The 26,681-nt window shown below is 37.6% G+C and overlaps 1 protein-coding gene across 2 annotated transcripts; it reads left to right on the top strand.

Annotated features, from left to right (window-relative positions):
* Nucleotides 1-4: 4 nt before the first annotated feature.
* Nucleotides 5-26,681, top strand: LOC107272196. 2 transcript variants are annotated; one of them, XM_025089512.1, is made up of 4 exons: nucleotides 5-1,501; nucleotides 20,633-20,866; nucleotides 23,666-23,731; nucleotides 26,183-26,681. In XM_025089512.1, exons 1-4 carry the CDS (start codon nucleotides 38-40, stop codon nucleotides 26,354-26,356), a joined length of 1,938 nt encoding a protein of 645 aa, XP_024945280.1. In that variant the 5' UTR covers nucleotides 5-37; the 3' UTR covers nucleotides 26,357-26,681. The 2 variants fall into 2 exon arrangements, with proteins under 2 accessions (XP_024945280.1, XP_024945282.1); XM_025089514.1 differs by lacking the exons at nucleotides 23,666-23,731; nucleotides 26,183-26,681 and adding an exon at nucleotides 20,946-21,167 and having other exon boundaries at nucleotides 35-1,501.

Raw genomic sequence — 26,681 nt, 5'->3', positions numbered from 1 at the left:
GCCGAGTCTCAAATCGAAACTAGAGCCGAATGTTTAAATGGATGAAGTAACCACGATGACCGTCCCACCACCACTGCAGGCTGGGAAGAGTCCGAGCCAAGGTGCTCGGCAGACTGTGTCAATCCGGGCAGTTTCCCCACCTTCAGCGCCCTCGGAGGCCGGAGCAACGGTATTCGTTGGAATTAGCGCTCCTGCAGATCCAGCCTCAACCTGGAGGATCCCGGAAGTGCAATCGTCGAATGGCTACGAGGCGCAGAGCAGCCAGGCGGCTCACGTAGTGAAGATCAAGATAAATCCGGACGAGAACGGAAAGGTGATATCGACTGTGCGTCTTACCCTAGACGAAGGTACCAGGAACGATAACAATAACGATATCAGTAACGAAAGTTTGACCACGAGGGACGGTTGTGTGGTGGTGAGTGCGACGAATGTGGCGAACAGCGAGCGAAGTAGTGAGGGCTGTGTGCGTATAAGTGTCGGTAGTAACGAGATCGAGCACCATCGCGAAGACATGGTCCAGCGTGGTACCGCCGAGACGCTGAACTCATCATTGAACAGATCGAACGCTTGTTTCTATTACGGATCCTTCCAGAACCCACTGAGCGCCATGGTCATGTCCAGCGGCCAGTGCTCGCCCAGCGACACCCTGGACAGTGGCACCTGCAGCGACCTGGACGGTACTCCGCCGCCTCTGCCCAAGAAGAAGAGTGCGAGTACCGTTATACTTGGGACTGGACAGCACAATCGTACCGGAAGCCTTACGAGCAGCGGGGCGGAAGTTGACAGTGATGACAACGAGAGCAACATCAGCTGCGACTCCTTGAACAGCGGGGAATTAGGAATTCCAAGCAACCTCGACCACGTAGCCGACAAGGACGCTCATCAAGGATTCCACCCCGTCTCGAGGGATCAGATCAGCGGATCCAAGGAGCCAGAGCCTGCGGATGACGTTCGAGAGGTATCTACCAACCTGGAATGCGTAACCCTTAATGGTAGAAGTGCTGGCTACTCATCCGCAGAGATAGATTCGAATTCCTGCTCCACGAGAGGCTCGCCCAGTGTCTCGCCGTCACCTTCGGGTACCTCGTCCTTGTCGAAGGCCTCGACGACTCCCAGGGTCAGGAGTCCCGACCTCATTGAGAACAAAAGACTATCGCCCGTCGTCAAGGAATGCACGTACGAGGAACGTAAACGGGAACAGGAGAGACTGGAGAAGGAATACGCGGCTGCTGATTTTTATGCGAATTATAATCGCACCAATGGAAACAAGTACCTATACGACGACGATCGGTTTTACAAGTTTCATCTGAACGAGCATCGCCGGGACGACGAGGACAAGCCTAAGGAACCGGGCCTCGAGGAGAAAGAGGATGGCGAATACTTTGCTGGATATCAGATCCTCGACCGAGAAGCCATACGTAGTGCCAAGGGAACCGTACGTGGTGTTAAGAACAGAGTACGAGCCGGAATAGCAACTTTCCTCCAGAAACCATCCTCCAAGGTTCGTATATTTTTAGTACGTGCTGTTTTATCGAAAAAAAAAAAAAAAAAAACGAACAATTTTTGTGAGCGTGCATTTTTATACAATCGCTATTGTCTCTTTGAGGATGGACAAGTGTACCTGAGATATACGTATAGGTATACGTACGTGTAGAATATAGTGCTGACTTTCATAAAGGACGTGATAATTATGCGAAGCAGGCTGGGTACCCTATGCTGGTACCTAGAACTGTCTACCTGCAAGAATTCTCAATGAAACTCTAATTAATCGAAAACTGCATGCTCTTTGCATTCTAAGTGCATTCTAATTGCATTTCACATTATTCACGTGTGACGTAGTGCTGAGTCCTTGCTGCAGGAAATTGTGCAGATTTTTTTTTTTTCATTCGTTCATTCATATCGTTCGTGGTGCTTTTCGTTAATTTTTTTAGGAATTTTACATTTTTCTTTGATCATGCAATCAAGCTGCTATTTTCTGCTCGCTTATCTTATTGGCGATTAACTTGGAGGTTTATCCGAAGAAAGTTTACCTGTGCGTACGACCTAGGTACTCAGCTGCCATATGACGCGTAATGGGTACAGTTAGAATGGCTCGTTCATTGGTCGCTTCCTGGGGAGTGCTTAGGGTCATCGTTATCGAGCGGCCAATCACGCAAGCGTATCTCAATATGTCCTTGTGGAAGATTTCCGGTGTTGCTATGCGAACAGGTATACCGATCGTCTCTTCGCAGCGGATCGGTCTAACGGTAGAACCGATACGCACGATAAGTCCAAGTAAGCGGGACACGCATATAGAATCTATACTCCGTTCGACGTATCTTGGAATTTGAGATTATAGAATTCGCTTTATATAATTCCCTATCAGATATGGCTTACGATGAAAATCGGTAAAAGACTTGAGGTCAATATTCAAAATTTACTATCAGCATCGGCCAGGTTCTTTGGATAGACCTATATGTGATTGACTGGTGATAATAACAGATAAAAGTTCAAAGATGAATTTGTGATTGAAAAAAAAATGTTAATTCAGCGACCTCACTGTATTTATTACAGCACTTTGTCCTAACCTACATTTATCGCACAGATGGTATAGAAAATGATTTTTGAATTATCGCTTTCTTTTTTGATGGTTATGTCCGAGATAATAATACCGGCGTCGGCGTCGTCAGTAACGTCGACTGAACGTCGAGCGGTAAACTGAACTTGATTTCATGTAGAAAGTTAAACAGTACTTTGCCAGTCGAGCCTAAATTCGTAAATGACGTCTCGTGTGAAGTACTGCGTAACCTGCTCTACATATTGTCCTTTTCCTCTCCCCTTCTATCCTGAGATAACATCATTGAGTCAGTAGGATAAATCCGTGACATTTTGATTCAGCCATTTTTTTTTTTGCAAAATTTTATATTTCACATACTGATTTTTTTTTTTAAATTAACGTCCACGCAAATTTGCACAATCATTCGCAATATTGCGATCTCTAATCTCCTAGTCTCTGGACCATTTTACCGTTCGCAATCTCACGCGTGAGGAAGCTGCATCTGCCGACTCTCGATTCCAGGCAAAGTTCCATTCTGCAGGATGTGTAATGACGATGCATTCCTTTTTTCACGTAATCTTCGCACACACATTAATCTTCCTCTATATCCATTTCACATATGGCATACATTGTGTGTTCTATCTGTATCGGATAATAAAATTTAATCAATGTGCATTGGTCATTTCATAAAATCACGAATTATTTAAAAAAATATGAAAATCAACGTAAACGGTCTTTGTCATTGATTATACTTATTTCATATATCCATGATCGATAGGTGTCACTGATTAACGGAAACGGGTTAATGGCAAAAATTAATTAAGTCATTTGATTAATTATATCCCATTAACTAGAGCCCGATATATGTATATAGGTTGTCCTTACTTAATGCTAATGGCTCCAATCGAATTCCTTCGCATGACATTATCGAATATTCTCCATATGATATATAATCGTAATTAACGGAGAGAAAGTGGTAATTTTATGTATATAAGTACCCAGTGTCAGGGAAACTCATAAAATATCGAATTTAATTAATTAAATGGAGCGCGTCGCTTTCTTAGCCTCCGAACACGAAACGTCCTCGTATATCATTAGCATGCGTGACACGTTTCTATACCATTGTAATTTCGACATTACTACGTCTTAGATTATCGTTTCTGTATAAACGTCCATTTATCGTGACCGTTCGTGTAACTGCAGTGTAATTTCCTGTATCTTTGGCTGCAGCTCAGGAAGGAAGGAAAATTGCGGACACCGCGTAACCATTACGTTTTAACGACACGTTGCATTTTGTAAACGTACGTAGAATGTAAAATCGCCGTGGCGATATAATTGCATAAATATTAATAAGGATCGAGTATCTTGTTAATATGGTAAAAACAACGAGAAAAAAATTGCTAATGAATAAAATAAATTAGACACGTTATACGTGTATGAGTATACAAATAATGTATATAGGTATACCTGTATAGGTAGTCCTGGGTATAGAAAAAATTATGTTTACCTCATGGAAGGTATGCAGTCGTATACCGGCATTTATGGATAATTGCATAAGGTTCAATTAAATCGTTAATTTTTTTATTGGTTTAATAATTGCGGGTCTGTGAGAATACACCGATCCTTCTAGAAACGATCTTTTGGAGTGGATGCTGGATATAGGACACGGATAGGTTTCTATTGGAGATTCTTTGTAAATTGTACTATGGCTCTTGGTCGACCTTGGAAATAGTGAAAATAGAAAAAAGTTGAATTTACGGAAATAAAATAGGTGAATCCTGGAATCGGGTAAAGTGAATAACGTTGCTTTATGTGTATCCGTGCGGACAGGCCTGGACCAACGGTTTGTACGGAATCATCTGGTTGGGTCGAATTGGGTTAGGTTGGGTTTAACCACGCTGGACAAAAAATGCAAATTATGCTGTGCTTGAAAACTCGTAAGTCGAGTCGTAAAACTGTGTTGAGAATCGACAAGATGCAACTTAGTGCAGGATAATTATGTTGCATTAAGTCGGGTTTTCTTCTCGTGCCACTGCGTGTAATATAACACGTAAAATTGTATACGGAAGAACTTGGAGAATGCAAGGAGTGGTGAACGAGTGATGGATTTTACTAGATTTTCTATTTTTAACGAAAAAAAATAAAATAATATCTTAGATATACAATAATTCAATATTTGTATAGTTACTCGATTGTTATGCTTATGTTTTAATATTTACTTACTTGATTATTTTCACGAACCACATTTGCTGTTTTTTTTTTTATTTTTGTGTGTCTTTCATTTGGAGAAAGCATGCAGTGAGTGGAAAGCACATATTTTCGACATAGCGTATAAGAGCATGCGAGAAAATTACAGTTCGCTGCTCCGTCGATACAAAAAAAATAGATTTTTTTTCTCCATGGATCTCGGGACGAGCAGGTCGTTCAGTGACGTCCTAGGAATTTAGTACACCCGAATTATCAATCGGTTCCGTAAAATTGTGAAAGTGTAAAATAGCACGACTTTAATCATAAAAGCCACGTTCCTCGTAAACAGCTGTTATCCGGTTACAAGTGTAAAATTCCAAAGTAATGTAACGCCTTAGCGACAGATAATAAGACTCCTTAGGCCGTAGGATTTACGTAAAGTAAACAGTGCGCGCGCATCCAATGGGTTTAGGTACAGTTTATGTTAACTTCGAAGAGTTTATTACCGACCGATGGTAACTGCACCAGTCCAGCATTGAGTAACCGTGCCACAAGCAGTTTATTATCAGTTGCGATTAACGTGACGACATTTGATAACACGGGAGCCAAGATAACACATATTTGTCGAATAATACGAATTATCATTCGATTCGTGAACCAATCGACAGCCAAGAAGACCAACTTTCGAATATCGAACGCGTTCGACGAATGGCAATTAATATAACGTTTTCTCATTGCTCGAGCAGGAAATCATTCGGCACGAGTGTCATTGGCTGATTCCTGGATCAGTGGCGATGACGAGAATCATTATGCGAATCAGGAAGTTCGAGAAACTCTATCTTTGAACGTTGCGAACGTTGCTGTTGGTTAGGCTGGGTTACGTTAGAAAGGACGGAGAATGGGTAGGAGTTGGTATTCTTGGAGAAATAAAATACATAAAATTCCTTTTTTCTCTAGTAATGAAACCATTGTTTTCCTACTGTATTATAGTTTGCTGTTCTTTAGGCTCTAATGGTGAAACTAATAAATTTTCTTGGGCCTAGCCTGACGTATCTCGTCCTATCTTGTATCTTATTTCAAAGGTGCTGGACCATCAACGCAATATAAACTAAGGCACATAAACGGTTTTAGGTTCGGTGCGAAACTACCGTAATAAAATGACAGTAAATTCTCTACTGAAATATTAATTACGTCGTTCGATTATCCTTGGTAGACTTTTATTTTAGAGGGGGACTATTTTACACGTGCTATATTATTAAACCAACATATCGTTCAGTACGGTGCTTTATATTTAAATTTTAAGCATCGATTGAAATTTATATTAATCTAAAATCGATTCGATACTCATTCATGGTTCGATAACTTGATAATTTTAGACTCAATAAGTAATCCTTACTCTACTACGTATGCTACGTATCTTACCTGTTAATTTAATCCGACGATCCATCTACCAATTTCACTCCATAGTTTCGTCTGATCAATTGAGTTATTTGATATCAGCCAAAATTTGACCCAGCTACTATTTCGCATACGTGACATCTGCGAACGTTAATTTAAAACTATAATTTATATACAAGACAGTAAGCTTTGGACTTTCTTTTTCTCCTGAGTGTTACCAACCTATTAGCATGTTTACTCCAAAGCGGCTATTACCCCTGTAACCATATCCCAAGATAAATGCAAACATACAGAACCATTAGCTGTCAATAGCCGGAACGTGTAAGACGACCCAGATTTTTCATAGCAAACGTTGAACCTGTTTCCAAGAAACATACAAGAATTCCAATATATATCATAAATATGTAAAATTTTGTATTTTTAAATATGAAAAATTCCAAAGCGACAGGATCGTCACAGGTGACAATGCGACTCTTTGTGAATTTCCCAGTTAAAGGAAACGCAGTAGGCATGTCCAGGAGACAAATCTGGTGGGAAAAGAGAAAGCAGGTCAAAGAGGCCGCCGCGGCGACAGGATCCTCCAGAGTCACAATCTCCGTCACAGTCTCAGACCGAAGACTCGGACCTACAATAAGGAGTCAGTCAGTCATTCAGTCAGTCTGAATTTTCTTGGCTCTTTACTTCCATCTCTCTCTTCTCGATCTCGACTCTCCGTGGCCTCGACTCCTGCCTCCACCTCCAGGAACACCTACCACCTTCACCTTTTTATCTTGCCACCACATTCTCTTCTTTAATCTTTCATCTCTCTCTCTCTCTCTCTCTCTCTCAATCCTCCTCCACCCACTGCCACCTCAGACCATCCCGAACCCACATTCTCTTCTTTAATCTTTCATCCTCGACTCTCCGTGGCCTCGACTCCTGCCTCCACCTCCAGGAACACCTACCACCTTCACCTTTTTATCTTGCCACCACATTCTCTTCTTTAATCTTTCATCTCTCTCTCTCTCTCTCTCTCTCTCAATCCTCCTCCACCCACTGCCACCTCAGACCATCCCGAACACTGTCTCTACATAGGCCCGGCTCGATTTGCCAAAAAGGGTTACTCTATCCAATAATCGCATGATCCATCTTCCCTTACGCCCAGTTACTTACTTTTTTACTCGGGCGTAAATTCATTATTTTCTAACCCAACAAATATTTGCCGAGAATCCAAAAGGAGTTCGTGATCCCAACTGACACGATAAACGGTCGCTTTTACCTATGTCAATTCATACAATGACTTTCACGAATCTTTGGTACAAGCCGACTGGTTTCTATTGACTATCCCGGTGTAACGTCCTCTTGCCGTTACGGCGCGAATGGCCGTTTCACGGAACGATTACCAGGCGCGACGAATCATGGGTAATAAACGAAATGTAATATGACGTTTATAGCTGCCAATGAATTTTGAGAATATAATTGTGTATGCCGGATATCGTGGTGTCAGGATACACGTGGTACTCCAGAATACTCGAGAAAGTATCGTATCAATTGAAGTTAGCCAAAACCAATTACTTTTTATGGTACAGCCAACTTCAGTCGGTACAATGGTTCTCGGGCCTCGTATACATTTATATACATATATGACCAAATTCAAGGGTTTTGTATCAACTGAAGTTGTATATTTTTTATTTCGCTGTTGCGTAACCAACTTCAGGTTGATTACATACTCGTGAATTTAATGTAATGAAAACGCCAATTTCGTGCGACAGTAGTAATAAAGAGATTGTGGGGAAAAAAATATATGAAGTGAAGAAAGCTCAGGAGAAAATGTCTAAGACGCATAAAGAGCAAAGTTCGTCTATTACGTGTGCAGCAATGGTAATTATACGAATGTTACTCAATGGTTAATTGCGTCACAGAGTAGGTACCTAACTGCAGTGGGTTCGGCAAAAAAAAAAGTTAAAGATAAAAGAAACGCTTTGTAAAATTAAATGTGCAAGTGTGAACGTCGCTTTGTATATTACCTATAGATACAGGTATGCCATTTCCAGTCAGATCGGAGTAATGACATTTTCTTTCCGATACGTAGGCGATGCTGTGAAACGTGCACATATAATTAACTGCACTCGCTGCAGTAGGTACTCGGCTTTATCTTGAATTTTTCAGCGAATCGACTATCGTCTCTTTCGAAATGAGGTATTGTGATGAGTCGGTTCGTAATAATAATCGCCAGTCTCCTAAGTGAGTGGCAACCCAATTATACCGTCGATTATTCATCGACGGTGTCATGTTATTTACTCGCCAATATGTTGCCAACAGGGTGGCAGCGGTGATTTCGGAATTTGATATTTTCGCAATCATCCACTTCCTGTCAGCTTTAACACACCGTGGAATATTGTATAATTTGATAATAATTTTATACCTGATATATCGATGATTTTCATCGATTTATCGATCTCGCATATTTTTGCGAATTTTTCAATACGTCGATATATAGAAATTGACAAGGACGACGTGCTATTTTGATGTTTTTTTTTCGTTTACAAAATTTCGGATTTTCTTTTAGAAAAAAGGATTTTCGAGAATTTTAAATGGCGGGCGATCAGTTTGGGTCGATTGATAAATTGGTCCTTCGTCTTGGGAAAATTCATCGATCAGTCGTCGATTGACCAAGAGCAATTCGCATTGGGAAAAGTCATTCGGGATCGTCTTTGAAGTCAGCTAACAGATCGTGATCGTGTTATGGATAATCGGTTGTGAAAGTTAACCGATCGAAACTCATCGTTTGGCTGTCATACTCGAATTCATCCTCTTAAAAGTTTTCCTTTTCTTTGTACGATCGGCTACAGTGGATTTTACATTGAATCGTTTCGCTAAACGATTCTCATTACTTTCACCGATGGTCCAAATAAATTGCGCTGTAATGACTTGACTTTGTCGAATGTTGACGCGCTCGTAATTATCGTTTATTATATGGGTGGTTGTTACGTATTGGGAAAATATTCACGAGGCCGGATTATTTAATTGATACATATGAATATGAAAATATATGAATTCATGATGAATATTATAATTATCATACTTTTCACCTTCTCTCCACGAAGCAGTGCGCACGAGTTGTATTGATTGCGTGTAATAAACATAAAAAGAATAATAATAATTTTTAAGGTTTATTAAAACAATGTTAATAAAAACGAATTCCATTTTTGCCAATTGGAGTAATATGTAATGTCGAAACTTTTACCAAGTATAAATTGCAAAAATAAAAGCTCATTCAATCGAGACAACTCAAGCAGACCCATAAGTGTATCATGTGAAGTTATAAAGAATAATATTTATACTAATTAACGCCATTGGCTATTTTATTAGTTAAATATTGGATCCGTTTATTTTTTTTTTTTTTTTTAATATCATGAAATATCATGCCACATTTTTACCCTTTGGTTTTTTTTTACTAAATTCAGTGATTCAGTGTTGTAATTCAATATAAATAGATCACAGCTATTGGTTAAGTTAAAATTCCTTGCAGTGAAAACGTAGGAAAATTGAAAATCTCAAAATTTTAAAAATTTCCCTCTTACTAATATTCAGGTGGATACGAGTGTGATTGTTTATTTATAATTTTTTTTGTATTTAATATAAATCTATATTAAAATATTAAAAGCGAAAGATGAAAATGATCGCGAACGAAAAGTTTAAATTATTTTCAACCCGCTTGAAATTATATTTAAGTTGGAAACGCATTAGTGGCGCCTTCGAGTTGAATCGATACTCGGAAAGTTATGCGTGAAGTTGTCTTTCGTTCCCTATTGAAACTTCAGTTTCACGAGTCTCTTTTAACAAACGTCATTAGTCACATAGTCACACCCATTTTCGAAATCCGTTAATCCTCCCGACAAACCGGAGACGTAAAAATTCCATCTTGTGCGTTTGACTCGTGCGATACGTTCAATGAGAAATTGGCGGGAAAGGAATGAAAATACAAATCATGAACAAGTTCCGTTTTGGATTTCTCAACATCTCAGGCAATTCGGGAGGAGTTTACGAACCAAAATGGTAAACAGCATTTGCATACACTATTCTAATCTAAAGGCGAGATCTTCCTCACATTATTTAAAGACGTATATAACTTTCCTCGGAATGGTATGTCGTATCCAGTAGAAGGAAAAAGCAATGAATTCAAAGGAAAAGCGCCAAACGCACAATAAAACTGATATAGATTTTTCTCATCTAGGCAGAATCTGTAAAATCGCGATTTCCCAGTGACACATATTCGCTTCTAGAAATCCAGGAAATTACGCCACGCGAAATTTCCTTACATACGAGCATTCCAAATAATCTCGAGGCTTCGAGACGTCAAATTTCCATTTTACGCCTTTTTTCCCTGTATTTCTACGAAATGTGTATCTGCGTAGTACCGACTTTAAATTTACGTATTTCTGTATAACGTGTCCTTGTTTATCCACGAGTAAACGTAAACAGCTCTATCTGTATTCTGGGAATGTACATTGCCGACATGGGTCATGTTACGTAGGAATGAAGAAGGTGCGTAAGTTTATCGCGTAACCAATCTACAGTTTTTTTTTTTTTTTTTTACTTAACAAGAAAACGAACACACTCGTTGCGTAACGATATATTGTTCGAATGTACATTTCCATTGATTGCATTGAGGAGAAGTCAAGATTGTCAGTGACAGTACATTAAGAAAATGAATGGATAAACTCGTTGCGGCTAATACGAATTATTTCACCGTCTCTTCTTGACGTTACCATCTTTGCAGATTCTTTCTTTACCGACGCGAGGATCTTGCTTTGCCTCATTTTTGACACTTTTTTTTCGTCTTCATTTTCAATGGCAATGTGACGTCACGTTATTCATACCTCGAACAGCCACCTGTACTACTTAGAGTCGACCTTATTTCTTCACATGCCTACAGCATTCCTTGCGTTCCAGTAATATTTACCGCTGTACTGAAATGCATATTATTCAAGAAAGCTAAACGACGTCTGGACCAGTTTCTTTATTTTGAATGGCACAGCCGATAGGGTATTAACCAAAATTATTTTCATTTACTTTAACTTTTTTTTCCAAAATTCAAACTAATAAGACCTTTCGTACGATCGATGTACCCAAAATGAGGAGAGAACGACTTTGCTATCAGAGTATATCGTATATGTCCAGATGTCTATATCGAAAATTTTGATATACTGTTCGTCTGATAAAGATTAACTAAGATTAAGTTTTGCAGTCACTTCGAAAGTGAATACAGAGTGTCTCATTAGGCTTCGCTGTGAGTTGACGCAGAATTCATATAACATTGTCCAGACTGGAAGCCTTGCAATTTTACGTTATTCCCTATAGACGAAAACATTTGGTTTCCTTGATTAAGCTAGAGTAAAACTTTTCCATAATAAAGATTATGGCAGAAATCCATGTTCAAGAGAAAATGAACATTTTACTAAGGACAACTACGATTTACGATTTTGTACATGGTGGAGTCACGTGATAATATATTTTTTTGTAAAATAAAATACGTGGAGTTTGATAAAAGGAAAAGAAATTACTGTGCAAAAATAAAAGGAAATACACTAGGAGGAAATAAGGTTCGTTCTTTAGTCTATAGTCTTTTTAAAATGGAGTCATATTCGTTCTTACAGATCTGATGCAAAGGCTCTTTCGAAATGGCAGGTAACTCTGTCATTATACGAATGACAGACTGTCCGCACGGCGTTAGTTGCCATATAGAAAACGTCTTTTGAAATTAAATCTTCTAAACAGGCTTTGTTAAATAGTCACGAGACACGTTGTTTTATGTCATTTATAAATCACGGCAGATTCCAAGATATGTATATCTATACGAATAAAGACTGCCATAGAATCCATTGGGGAAAAGTGAACTGAATAGGAATTCGGGGAAACGTGAAATAGACGGTAAACCGAGAGAAAAAAAAAGAATAAACAGAAAAATTAAATAAATGTCAATCGTTGTAACTTTAATTCGTATCTTATCGTGTATTGCAATATTGCGTTTTTTAAATAATGTAAATATTCTCATGGTCGTGTTTGCAATCAGTCACGATTTAAGTATCCCACTGGAACATTCCGAATTTGCATATTTACCTGCATATCTATGATTACCAACTGACTATGAAATTACGTCCGCGATAAAAAAAAAATTGAAAAATTTGCAATTTTGAAAAAAATCATTTTGCATCATAACTAATCGCCATCAATTGCGAATTTACATACTTGTTAAATTTTTATCGCAGAACAGTACCGATTATATTTTTCGATTAATGGAGGTAATGAAAATTCAATCTAGTCAAAGATTCCAAAATTATCTCAGCTTTCAAATAAGTGAATTTAATAAAATTTTCGAAAATTATTTTACCATTACAATTCCCGTTGATAAAGTCTAACTTCACTGTTTGTCACTTCGAACGAAATACTGTTAAAAACTGAGCGAGCAGGTTTTCACTTTTAGTTTTTTTAAGGCCTCGTATTTTTTATTTTGAAATTATCAATATATAATATACTTTTTAATTTCCTCTCTACATGTTGACTTATATTTTCCAGTGCACTCGCGTTCGCTTTGCCGCCTCCCTCACCAACTTTTTTCAATTACCAAAAGTGACGTCAGGCTTCAATTTTAATCTTCCGTAAGAAGGTACCCAAGGCAGCCGCAGCGCGGCGCTGCTAAGACTCATCCATTAAATGTGACGTATAGACAAAAAGGAAGAAATGACGTATGAACGTTATAAACTTTAGATGAAATTCTTTAATAATTCGTTCGCATATCAGACCAAGTAGACAAAAGCATTCCTGATATGATTTGCTATACAGTATACCTATATAGCATTTAAATAATATATCCGAAATCCTGCACAGTTTTGAATTCCCCAAATTCAATAATTCCAATGGGAATTTGTTACGACTATTACGTCATGTAGGACGTTCCCTCGCGACGTATGTTAAATTATGGATAATTTATTATAATGACATTATAATCTGCCCGTTGTTAATAATAATGATATTGAACTGGAACGAATTATATTAGAGGTCCATGCAGCATCCGGCAAATGAAAAATCTATAACGCATTGATATGAATTTTAATTTGGAATTAAACAAATTATTTTACGTTCGCTTAGATAACGTCGCGCGAAATGATTCAAAACAAAATTATAACTATCGGATATATTGAGAATCGATCGATTTATATTGATTTTGTTAAAAAGGTCAAAGGCAACACTCGTATGACGCAACAGTCAGTAATTGAATGACTTATTTTATTGTAGGAAATCAGCTGTTCAAATGATGTAATGAAGCGATTAGTCCTTATTTAAAATTCTTCTGATCGATACTAAATTCAGGTGCAAATTTACTGCTTTTGATATTTGAAAATTCAATTGCAGGGCCGCATCGATGTAATTTTATTTTTAGACACGTATGTAGGGGCAATTTACTGTATAAATGTGTCAAGATGCAACGTGCGTTAACCCATTATCTCTCAAGGCTCATAGGTAATATTGTTTTTCGCGAATATCACGTGTGTTAAATTAAACATAAATTTTCTTTTCCAAGCGGTTATCTGAAAACTTTCTTTATTCCTTATGGTATTATAAATACGATTCCAGTCTAAAACGACTTTCGAGCGGGACTGTCAACTCGAGCGATTTTTTTCATTGAAACACTGCAAATTTCTTATAGCAAAAATCTTTCTGAAATAAACTTCTTTTCACCCGCATCAATTATAGTATCTAATAAACTTAGAAATATCAGATGATTTATCCAAAAAGGAGGGTCAGATAAAAAAATGGAATAAAAATAGATGCCGATGCCAGAGCTCTATTAGCTCAAAAAACGAATTCGACGATATAAATGATGATATAAATCTTCACGTAAACCAATTCCAATAATACGGGTGTGTTCCGAAAAAAAAAAGATTCCTTCCATACCGACGCGATGTTATCCCGTAAAACGAGAACGTTATGTTATAATGTATATACCGTAAACATATAATACATAAAGTCAAATGTAACTTTCTTGCCTTATTTTTCAACAAAGTTGAAATACCGCGCATCAAAATTTGTTTCAATCATTTTGATTCTAAATTTTCGTTCGTGCTTAACTGATTGATGTTTTTTATATTTGTTGACATCAAAGACAGAAGCGAGACTCGACTAAGCGTAAAGATCGAAATCCGATATTTCGTTAGACATACATAAAGGTGATTTTGAAATAAGCATCCGCTGTCTTAGGCTTAATGGTAACGAGTTTCTACATCGTGATAATCAATTTCGCCTCAGGTAAAATTCTTTATTACAAAAAAAAATGCTAATCGCCTGGAGCCTCTTGCATTGATTATAAACATTGGACAGTTGGAAGTCAGGTTAATTATAAGTATCAAAAGTTTATGAGCTTTTTGGTAGGGATTTATTTTGCTCCCTGCAAATTTTTTTACTATATTTTCCAACTCCTCCCGAGTCTTGTATCCTATACTTGCCCCATGAAAATCCATAAAACAAAGTTACGAGAATTTTTATATTTAACGACCTTCGTTTTATCTGTCCTTAGGAATTTTTATTATAGCTCATAATCAGTCCAATCGGTCGAGCCAATTATAATTGAAAAAATTAACCTTAATTTTGAAAAAATTTAACAGACCAAAGATTTCGTCCTCATCTTTTTTATCATTGCTAAATTATTATTTTCCGACGCAACTAATTGGACGTTTTTTACAGCGCGACAATTTTGGCAAAATATTGAAATCCTCGGATCCCAAACAAATTATGTACAAACTACAAATCCGTGTTAAATATGCACACGTTATGTTTTAAAGATACTTATAGTAAGGTTGACTTTACTAATTAGCATAAATTCCTACTTGTCAATTGAACTTTTAATTGCAATACAGACCTCAATTTATGACGGACACTTCGTTCGGATACAATCTGATTGATCTGATCGTATTGATATCGATATGACATTTTCTTCAAGCCTTAATTGTTTTAAAACACTGGAATTCCCAATGTGTAATATGAGATTAAAAGTGTCTACTAATACGTATCTTGATGCTCAGATTAAAAATTACCAAAACAATTGAATAAATTAAATATCAAAACAATTATAACGGTCCAATAGATTTCGTATATAATACAAGTGTTTCAGTAGAATTTCATTCCTCTGAATATTCATTGAAAACATAAGCTAACGAGAATTTCGAAAACATCTTTAAAAAATAATTAAAAAAAAAGAACCTGACAAGAATTTTGAATTTGTACAAAATTTCAAGGTAACCTAGTAACATTAAGTACATATTGCTTTAAAATTACATTACCAAAAAACCTGTTTGCCATTTTAAATGAAGTCATTAATATCGTTTTAAGGTCAAAAAATTAATTATCATCAATATACCATAGTTGTGCCTGACGTGTACAAGTTTTGTTAGCGTATGCTTGATGTAATAAATTATGATTTAATACATTTGTCGTTAATCTTATTGCGCAAGTAGAATGCGCATTAAGATTTAAAATTACTAAAATTCTCATTAAGTTCTCATCTCGTTAATGACCTACTATTCCACTTGAGTATCCGTACATTAAACAGCAGCACACAAATAATATTTATAATCACAATCCAACTATCTGTAAACCTATAATTAATCTAACAAGTAAAATTACGATGAACTATTATACATGGCATTTATACGTTGAGCCAAATAAAATGTACGTTTTATCACCGCAAATCTAGTGCATCTAACTGCATTCCCGCTATTGCGAATTTTACAACTGCGTCAGCTTACTCGAAAGCTTGGTAATGTCCGTCATTCTCAATTTATCAATTAAACGATCATAACAGTGAAGATCCGCAAAGTTCACGTTAAAGTGTTGCAAAAATTGTATTCGCTAACGCAAAAATTCAGTCGGGCCATTGAAAGACATTAAAATTCGAAAAATCGTATTGCGCATGCGCCAACGAGTACGCGCGATAAGTATAAAATCGTAGAGATCAACAGCCACACACATATTGCATATCATCGGGTAAAACACGCAGGATCAATACGCAAAAGACTAACTGTGTTCGGTTGCCTTTGAACAAGGACAAAATAACAACGCGCTTTACGCGAAACACGCATTACGCCATTTTACCTAAGGCTGTTTCTAGCTAATGTAACATGGGTCGTAGTATGTATCATGTATATATATGCATATACCGTATATATAATCTCATGAATACATCGTGACTCGCGTGTTAAAATTTACCACTCGCTTTTCCAAACGTACAAAAATCGAATCACGGCATTATTTGAGGCTAGGTACTAATACTACGTAACTACCCAACTTCACACGTTGTTGCTTTAAATTATTCCGAGGTGCTCCAATGTGCATGGCAGAGCTCAATTAGAATTACGGATATGCTCGACGCGTTACTTTTCTATCTGATTATAGATATTTTAATGATAGCTCTGCCAGTGGCATTACGTGCCTACGATAGAGTCATTTCGCGACGTGATTGCTGGACTCGTGAGAATCGTTGAAACTTTGACCATCATAAATGTCTTTTCAATAGAACGCCAGGTGGCTGATATAATTTCATATAGATATGTAAATCGTGGGCATTGCTAAGCCTCTCCTAGAGGTTGTTTCAAAGTGATATGTACCAGTGAGATTCATCCACGTGAACTTATGATATATGTATATTCCATACGGTACTGCTGGAGTCGCTGAGTAATACTTTATCTTTCCATTGCGCAATTATGCCTTTTTTCTTCTTATTCTCTTTTTTATTATTTTCTCTTACAATGTCATCTTTCAATATATATATATATATATATTTTGCCTTATCTTATCATGTCTCTGAGGTGTGAGTCATAGTTTGATGATTCATAGTAATTTATCAAGACTCGTTTAATTCACTCAATTACCTGTAATTTACGTATGGCTTTCGTATGCTGTAACTGGATTAGTCATTTCATGTCTTGATACCAGGGAGCTCGTATCGAACTGCGTGAATAAAAGAAGTTTTGTAGCGTATGACCAACGTCATACGTCCAATTGTTATTAAGGCTTTAATAACACGAATGGATGTAGACAGGAAAAAAACATCCATTGGAATATATTATTCGATTTTTTTTCCAATTTCCAGTATCACTTATCCTTAATTACTCCAATTTAATTACACACCCTCGTTTGGGCTCCAGTTGAAAAATCTTCAGGACCCTGAGTCACGAATAAAAGGGAGTGACGCTCTGATCGAAGGAAAAAAAATCACGTAGTGAAAACAAATTTAAACAGTTATTCTCACCAGCAATAAAGTTTACGTAGTTATTATCCCCGTTACACCGACTACTGTAGTCAAATGAATGCTACCCTGAAACAAAATAATTTGCAACGTTGTAAATACAATTTTTCATTAATCCGACAGTCACACTAACCCTCGATTATGCCAATTCAATTACACATCCTTATTTGAAACTTCATTTAAAAATCTCAAAGACCCTCAAACACGAATATCAAATGAAGTACAGTCGTCGAAAAAAATTATTTAATGAAAAATATAAACAATCGGTCTCACGTATAATGACGTTTACATGGTGATTATCGACGTTACACTGACTACCGTAGTCAAAGGAAGGTTATATCGGAACGAAGTAGTCTCCATAAATTTGCAACAGGTGAACAGCGCCATATTGTTCGCGTTACGTGGAGCAAAGTATCGCCATACTAATCTTACGCAGTGAAAGTTAATTTAACAAAATCATGATCTCTGCGCTCTCGTCTCCCCGCTATGGTCGCGACCAGTGGTAGTCTCTCCTACTCACTCTTTCTCTCTCTCTCTCACTCGCATTTCCTAACTCCTCTATATTTCTCTCCGTATTGACTCTCAGTCTCCCGGTTACGTAAGCGAACAAGAAAAATATTTGATGTAAGCAGCAGCGATCGCCACCGTCGGCAATCGCCTATTTGCGCAAGATTCAAATCTAAAGAATGCACAGGTTTAACGAACAACTGATTACTCGACTTTAAGAACGCACGGAGACCACATACAGTGGATCTTCGGTTGAACTTTTTCAAAGTAAAGTAAAAATTTGTTCATAAGGCCACGGAAGCTCGAAGAACAATTATTACATAACGTGCCACTAATGACTTGATCAATATTCCATAAAAAGAGGGACCCTTATAATTAATTAGAGTCCGCGCAAAGGGGTCGGGATAATTGTTAAGGAGACGAGGCGGCCATCTTTTAATTATTATGCATTTCACACAAAATCGTCTACTGCGTGTTTTGTACCAGCGTTGAAAAAAGTGCGGGAACTAATTGCAATTTAAATTTTTTAACGTGCGTTCGCAAACTCTCCTTTTCTTTCGGCTTCGTCCTCGCACGGGGATACGTTTCAGTCGTAAAGTCTCCAGATCGTTTCGTCAGTCCAATGCCCATACTTATTGGTACGATATAGATACGTCTGCCGCACGCAGTAACCATTATTGCTGCTAAGTAAAATTGCCGCGTACTGCATTCTGGAGTAATTGTACGTTATAAAGGTGGAATAGAAAAAAAAAACACAGTCCGTAGCTAGAAATATCTTAGAAATGTCTTGGTGACTGCACGCCTGCGTTCGTTCACAACGCGTCTGGCATATAAGAAAGCATGCAGGGCATGTTCCTCCGAACTGGTTGTGTGAACGGACGTTTACGCGAAATGCAATAAATTATATTAGTATGCCGTACGTGACTACAGTGCAGCAAGAGCTTCGTAACGTCATCATGTTGCCTGCGGTCTGATGGTTTAGAACTAGTGCATAGATAAGGCGTACGGGTTGTGTGAAAAATTGTTGGCTTTTTATATAATACAGCATTAACGGTATTGCGTAACGAAACGGAAAGTCTCCCTTTCCTTACATCTATTTCCACAATCGGTCGAAGACGATAAAGCGGCAAACGCAGCGTAAGCGTTGATAGTATTTCTGGATTAATATAGTACCTATATATGAAAGCAGAAAGATAAAGTCCAATCGGCTGATGAGAAATATTCATCGAATCATTGTATCGGGAAGCATTGATTGTAAATGCACTTGAATATGGAGTGATGTGATATGAAAAGAAATAGAGTCGCTGTTCTCGATTAAATTGAATACTGATACGAATTTGAACCAAATCCGATAGAATCGCCGAACTGTAAAGAATGGTGTACACTGAAATTCTCATGAGAATGTATCTTCGTTTTTTGCATTAAAGTCAACATTGATATACCTGCTATTCGATACGCAAATCTTTGGCTATACAAAGAAGATCGTAATCAATGAAATCTATATATGTCAGTATATTCAGTAGTAAATAATATTAGATTGAATTATCATTACTAATATTGTAAATAGCAGGGAAAAAAGTTCGCGTGTATGAAAACTAGAACGATGGAAGTCTGAATTATCTGTCATATTGGTTATCGTATAAGCGTATCCGTACCAGTTTGCACTTAAATAATACAAATTGAAAGAACAAATATGCCAAGTGTAAAATCGAGAGTAGAGACGCCATTACGCATAAAAAGGTCATGTAGACAGAGATATTATTAGGCAAGCAGACGTGTTAGACCTAATGAGAAATTTTTAACGTAACGGAGAAAATACATAGAGCGACACTGGATTCGTTTCTAGAAATGAAATCGCCGTCTCACGGTCTCAATGACGATTGAGATAGCGCTTAAGTCGCGCCAGATTAGCTTATTAAAGTTGGCAGCAAGTTGCGAATTTCAAGATCGCACTCGTTCAGCAATTAGACTGCAGGTCCAGTGAATACAGGATATCTTAATTTCAGAAGAGGATGCTGGAATGGCTTGAGTTGGCGAGCTTTAAACCAAAAAAAAAACTTAATGAGAAGAAAAAAAAGGCACCATATCCTTGAGGCTAAAGGGGACGCTTTCGAAGCGTGCCATAAATCTAAATTACCTGACAGAAAACTGCGACGACGTAGACGTGGAGAGTGAGGTTACTGTGCTTTTTCTTCTTTTATTTTTTTTTCACTCCCTTTTTTCCTCTTTGCTGTGGTAAAAACTTCGTCTGCAGTAGCCGTATGACAGTTTGAGGTTAGATCGCTCGGTCGCTGTGATAACTTTGCGTAAATGGTGAATAATAAATATTTCCTTACATCACTTCATAAATATGTAAACAATAGACATATGTTCATTTCAGCGCAAGACTCAATTGCAAATTTGTCCGTCGGTTCGTTTCAATGTCAATGACTATCTTGCATCGTTACGTGAGAATCACGAAGTTGAAGCCATCTGGGAAAATATATGAAAGCATTATTAAAGTAGTCATACAACCGTATAATCGCAATTAAAGGTCTCGATCGTTATTATTTCGCAAGATGTATATCTCGTACCATATTTCATGTACTTGCGGAGCGTGCGAACTTGTGGGTCGAGCATAAGTGCGGACAGTACGAAGTAAGGATAGGTATGCGTTCCCGTCGATGGTGCTGCCACCGCTGTACTAATAAGAGAACGTACCTTTTTTTATTTTGTTTCAGAACTACAAGGCGAAAGACGCGGGAAAAGTTGTGGTCTACACGACGACAATGGGAATCGTGAGGGAGACTTATTACGCCTGTATGAAGGTCAAGCAAATCCTCAGGACACATATGGTCAAATACGAGGAACGAGACATGTTCATGAGCGCAGAATCTCAGACTGAATTAAGAGACCGTATTGGATGCACGACCATTCAAGTACCACAGTTATTCATAGATGGCCAATACATTGGGGTACGTTCAGTGCATTATATGTATATCAAAGCTTCTATTATCCGCCACCAGAGTGCATCTGTCTGTTTCTAATTCGTAGTTCAGTACGCTATAGCGAAGACTCTGGTTCAGTACGCTAATACATATTGGTTTTGCGTCCACCTGATATAGAAATAGTAGTGCAATTGAGTTGAGGAACTACGTCAATATCAAGGGGATGGATAAAGCCGACGACAGGATATGCGTGGGTGATTAAGTTTTCAACAAATTAAGAAAACCAAGGAATTTCAATATTGAGCAATAAACGAAAGTTTTTTTCCAATTTAGCTCTTGTATTTTATTCTGTGAATTTCAACCCTTGAGAATTTTTTATTTTCAACCATTGAGTAATTATACGCCCCTTTCGACACACTATATAGATTGTACTTGCGTAATTGTAAAAATTTCAAAGTTATCGATATGAACGTGTAACGGAATAAAATTTTTTTCCCAAAAAATCATTTTAATCATTTCTGTACGTAACAATGAATTTTTATTAAAGTATATAATAGATTTTTTTCAATACTAAATTCTTAGTTACTCTCGCCTATATCACAGACATACTAATTTTCATTGTATATCGTGAACGCGTTAATAGTATTTTTATCTATGGTATTGACAATAAAGTTGTTATCCATGTTATCAGTCTATTGACTCTACGAGTGAAACAGGCTCACCCACGTGTATCGACGGCAGGCACCCGTGCTGCAATAGCACGAGGCGGCGAAATATCCCAGTGAGGACTGAACCAAAGCCTCAGCACGTGAGCAGCTGTTCCTGATGTTTCATTGAACGTTACAAGGTTCAACGTAAGCGGCTTTGTCCTCGAGTAGGATGATATCGAGCGACCTTAATACGATATAAAATTCATAGATCAAAATTTCATTGGTTTATAACAGGAAGTACCTTACCCCACTCTTATCATCTCACATTCATACATATATAACCCAATAAATACATATACTAATACACATCCTGTGGTCTCTTCGTACTCCAAAAATCCTCTTGGACTTACATAAGCGTCAGACCCATTACGCAACGAGGGACTTTTGACTGCGAGAAAGTCCCCAGCGTCCACGTGAAATGTCAAAGATGGCCGCCGACGTATACTAGTCGCCAGTTTTAAAATCGCAAACAGCAGCAAAACAGGAATTCTGTGGATCCCAACGCGCTCGTACCTGAGTTCCTTCATTGCTTGGAATGGAAACTCGTAGGCCATTATGGAACGTGCGAAATGTTCAACGAGACGGACGGCCACAACCGGTTGAGTATTACTGCTGCAGTGTGCAGTATTCAGTACTTGCCGTGGTGGCGCTGTCAGCGAGTTTTCTACTACTTATCAGTACAGTAGCTGTCAGAAGTAGGATTCTTTTTGAACTGTATATAGATATACTGGTTAACATAGGTTTTGCAGATATAAACTCATGTTATTTATACACATAACTATGTAAATAAGCTTATGTCACATACCGGATCTGGATCTTCGTAGTACCTTAATTGATAATCAGTCTATCATTCCTCCAAGCGACTTATTACCGGTACGTAATTACGTATCGGAAAATAGAATCAGAAAGAGACAAATCATTTCCTGTCTCGTGCCAAATCCAGACTTGGCAATACGGGTGCACGTTCTTTTTCTTCTTTTCTTAATCTTGTCCAATCAAGTACATGTTCCTTGACAGCAGCCTGTATGAAATAAAATCAGCCATTAATAAGTCTCTAATAACATTGGCACATGTTGATTACAAGTAACGGTAGCAATGACGTCATACAGTATGATATACGGAAATTACGTTATAAGCTAGATCACTGTGATAAATATTTTTAATATAACGTCTAATTATCAACTTTATTATTTTCCCACGGTGTATTTAACACCGGATTCATTCAACTGGTCCACGCGTTAAACTATACCTGGTGTACTGTAAATTGAGATGAAATCTTCCTGTACTGTCTCATATACGTATAGCTACTTCCAATCGGTTATGTGAGAAGCTGAAAGAGTCGGTTACATCGAGGCCATGAGACACCATTTCATTCAAGCGCTATTTCTTCGACTCCATTCACAGAATTCTTTGGCGCTCAAGATAAATAGCATAAGATGTACTTTGGGTATTTTTGACGGAGAGTTCAAGTTGTCCTTATACAATTAGCATCGCGGAGAAGCATATTGAGAATGGATAAAATTTTATTTGGGGATATGATTGGTACATACAGAATGAAACTTTGGATTGGGAGTTGGCGGGAACCTATGTGGCTTAGCTATATACACATAAGTGAAATGTCAAGCTATTTGATCCAAGGACATGAGCGAGAGCGAATGGTGAGCTTTGCCTATATGTTACCACCTGGAGCTGTTCTCCTGTAACTGTCTCTCTATATTTCTGTTAACGTGTCCGTGTATCCGCGGACTGCGTTCCAATCTGCTTGCGTCATATTATTATTTTATATGCGGCATAAGTGGTTGGTGTGAAAAAAAAGGCACGTGGAACGCAATTCGCTCGTGTCTCTATAAGTGTCGCTGACTTTTGATTTTAATTATCCTGGAAATAGAGAGCATTGGCAAATGCGTATTAATTAGATTGATGGTTCTTTTGGATGAAATACGCATTTTCGATTAGATTATTATTATACGTATGTTTTATTTTTTCGTTCTTGGATAGAAGTGGCAATTTAGATTTTGAGATAAAATATATTTTTTTTATTGGTTATTTGGCTGCTTCTTTTTTGAAAATTGATATTTGGGTTATTTGATTTTATTGTTTCTTTCTTTTTTTTTAGGATGCAGACGCAGTTGAACGACTTAACGAGTCGGGTGAACTTCGACGCATGCTTAAGCCTTATAAGGTAATTTATTATGAAATGTATAAATTAATTGAAAATCTATCGCCTGAACAGTTTAATCTGTATAATGAAATCCGAGTTGAGTATTACGCAATGTGATCTTTTTAATTTAAAATGTGATTTTTTAAATCTTTTACTCTCTCTCTCTCTCTCTCTCTCTCTCTCTCTCTCTCTCTCTATCTCCCCCCACCCCCCTTACTCTCTGTAACAAACGAGAAGTTCAATTTCGAAAATGGTCAGAGCGCGAAATTATTAAAATTGTTGGATCTTATATCAACGAACAAATTACCATCAGGATTGGTTTCATCTATCTGCTCTCTCAACTCAATTTCATTCGGACGTTGAACGTATTGAGCAATTATTGCGGCAAAGCGGGAGCAAAAGTGGTTGCAATTAGACGGAATCTGAGCGCAGGAAAGTGGTACGCGATAAAACAGTGCCAGATAAAACAGACTATACGTATACACAAATCCGCCGTATTTGACGCACAGAAAAGAAAAGGTTTGAGAAAAACGAAAATTGATTCGATACGGAAGCAAGATTATCAGGATGCCAAGAACTACGTGGAAACTATTCCAAGAACTATGAAAAACCCGTATAGAGTACCGTGGCAATTCTTATTAAAACACAAACCTATACAAAAAGTCACGTAGCAGCTTGCTCGTTAGTACAGAAGATACAATATATATTTTTAGATAGATAAAAAAGCAGATAAAAAAAGAGCCAGTGAGTTCACCCATCCACAAATTTCGAATATAAACTCGTACGAGTATCTCAACCATACAAATTGTTGTACACATCCATCAACAGAATACATTTATACATAGTCTGTACTTGCCACACGATTCTCCAACATTTTCTTGTGTATTCTTCACTGTTAACGCACAAAAAGCATTCGTGTAATTAGAATTCGTAAACATTGTCGAGCAATCTAAACAATATGGGAACTCGCGCCGCGCCAAATAAAGTTTGCAGAAGTATAAAACGTCGAATATTATCATTCAGATGGGAGTTTATGATAAGAGAAGTACATACATATGGCGCCATTATCAATCCGCGATAGAACTAGTGCTTTGAAGTTAGCTAAATTGTAAAAAAAAAACACCCATAAAAGTCGCAAAATATTTGAGAGCCGTTAAGAATTTTAATATACAGACATGTAAAAGAATGAATCTAGCTTAAATTTATTCATAGGAAAAATTCTTTTTGGAAAAATCCAAACTCATTCATCCTCCAGTCGCAGCTTCAGTACAAAACTGTTCACGGTGAACATATGTGCTCATGAATTTATGTATATCTGTTGATCTACCTACATACGTCAGGCAGACAACAAGAAATAAGACTCGAACAGCACGCGTATTGTATATCGTAAAGGAATCTATGTGCATAGCGTAGATCGTTGCAGACACAAGGTTATACAATCCTTTCACTTTTATCTGACAGTATCTAACCTTACGCACCAATTCACCGTCAATTCCTAGTCATTATTTTATATTCCTTCCAGCCTCCTACTCTGTCATACCGATTGTAAATTTCGGCGTCAAGCGATAGGGAACTTACCTTGCATCAAATAAAGGTCGTTTACACTCTCTTGTTTCCCGGAAGCATTCCTTCGGTTCTGAATTACCTCGTATCCGTCTAGTTTCGTATTGTCATAAGATTACGAAACGGTTTGTTCTTCTTTGTAAGTAAACTCACATCAAACTGAAACTGTATAATTATTTGCCTTTTATCTGTGTTTATACAACACCATTCACAATGGACATCCATCTTGGTTGTCACTGCGATCCCGATCGTGGCGCCACACTCCTTCTATTATGCGCATGCGCACGCCTCTCAGTTATGTCACGCGATTCGTACTGAATAACATTTATTTCTTTAAAAATTTCTATGCGACTGCAGAAGCAACAGGGTAACGTGGTTGACTGTAATATTTGTATATATATTTGTTGATTACCACTTTATGTCTAAACTACGAAACCGATTTTTTAATGCTACAGTCATTCAACCCTGTGTCGAATCCTTGTCGTTTTTTTCTTTTTACAAAATTTTTTTCATCCAGCTTCCTCTCATGTAAATCCGTCACTGTTGCAAAACGTTTTTTTTTACATTGTTCGCCTGATTTTTTTGAATTGTATTCTTTGTTTCGTTTAACCTTATTTACTATCCCATTTTTCAATCGTCTCTATTACAAGTGCAAGTGAGAGAGAGAAAGAGAAAGTACAGTCCATCTTAAGGGTCGAATTGATATTGACGTTGAAGAAGAGACGCAAAATCAGCGTGACAAATCATTGAATCAGTAAGATCGATAAAATTTCCCGTGGTTAACCCGTAACGGCTAAATTCATTCAGAGCAATTACTCGATCGCGGGAAAGCCGCTTGACGGAAATGAACTAACAAATGAAAGCTTCTTAAACGATATTCATTTTTTTAACTCTCTTATTCTCTCACAGAGTGCGGACGCGTGTACTACCTGTAAAATTTGTGGTGGCTATCGACTTCTACCGTGTCCAGTTTGCAACGGCAGCAAAAAGTCCGTTCATCGCAACGACTTCACCACGGAATTCGTCGCCCTGAAGTGTATGAACTGCGACGAAGTGGGATTGGTCCGTTGTCAGCACTGTTAATGGGAATTCATAATCGCCGGAACGTACACCACCTGCTCAACTTCATCATACGGTCTAACCTACAAAACTATTAACTTATATTTTATTTAAGATAAGGTGCTACGAGAGTATACATTACGCATATGAAAACAAAAAAAAAAGAAAATTAACTAACCGCATCATGCTCGGGAAATGACTAATTGAAAAAGGAGGGATTAAGGTCTGCGCCAGTCCTTTTTTCTTTTTTAGGTGTACCGAAAGAACATACCTACTATACGTCGAGGATGCTTGAGCATCGAATTGTACAATAAAGATCAATAAAGCCGTTTAAAGTTTTGTAAGTAAA

Source organism: Cephus cinctus, unplaced genomic scaffold (genome assembly GCF_000341935.2).
Source record: "Cephus cinctus unplaced genomic scaffold, Ccin1 Ccin1_scaffold1124, whole genome shotgun sequence".
Classification (NCBI taxonomy): Eukaryota; Metazoa; Arthropoda; class Insecta; order Hymenoptera; family Cephidae; genus Cephus; species Cephus cinctus.
Note: the sequence above shows the minus strand (reverse complement) of the source record. Positions and strands in the feature narration are given on the sequence as shown.

What these genes read in the sequence shown, in the direction of transcription:
- LOC107272196 (XM_025089512.1), top strand. Translation starts at nt 38, where the DNA reads ATGGATGAAGTAACCACGATGACCGTCCCACCACCACTGCAGGCTGGG. An exon ending in TCCAGAAACCATCCTCCAAG is followed by an intron (nt 1,502 to 20,632) that starts GTTCGTATATTT and finishes ATTTTGTTTCAG; the next exon opens with AACTACAAGGCGAAAGACGC. An exon ending in GCATGCTTAAGCCTTATAAG is followed by an intron (nt 23,732 to 26,182) that starts GTAATTTATTAT and finishes ATTCTCTCACAG; the next exon opens with AGTGCGGACGCGTGTACTAC.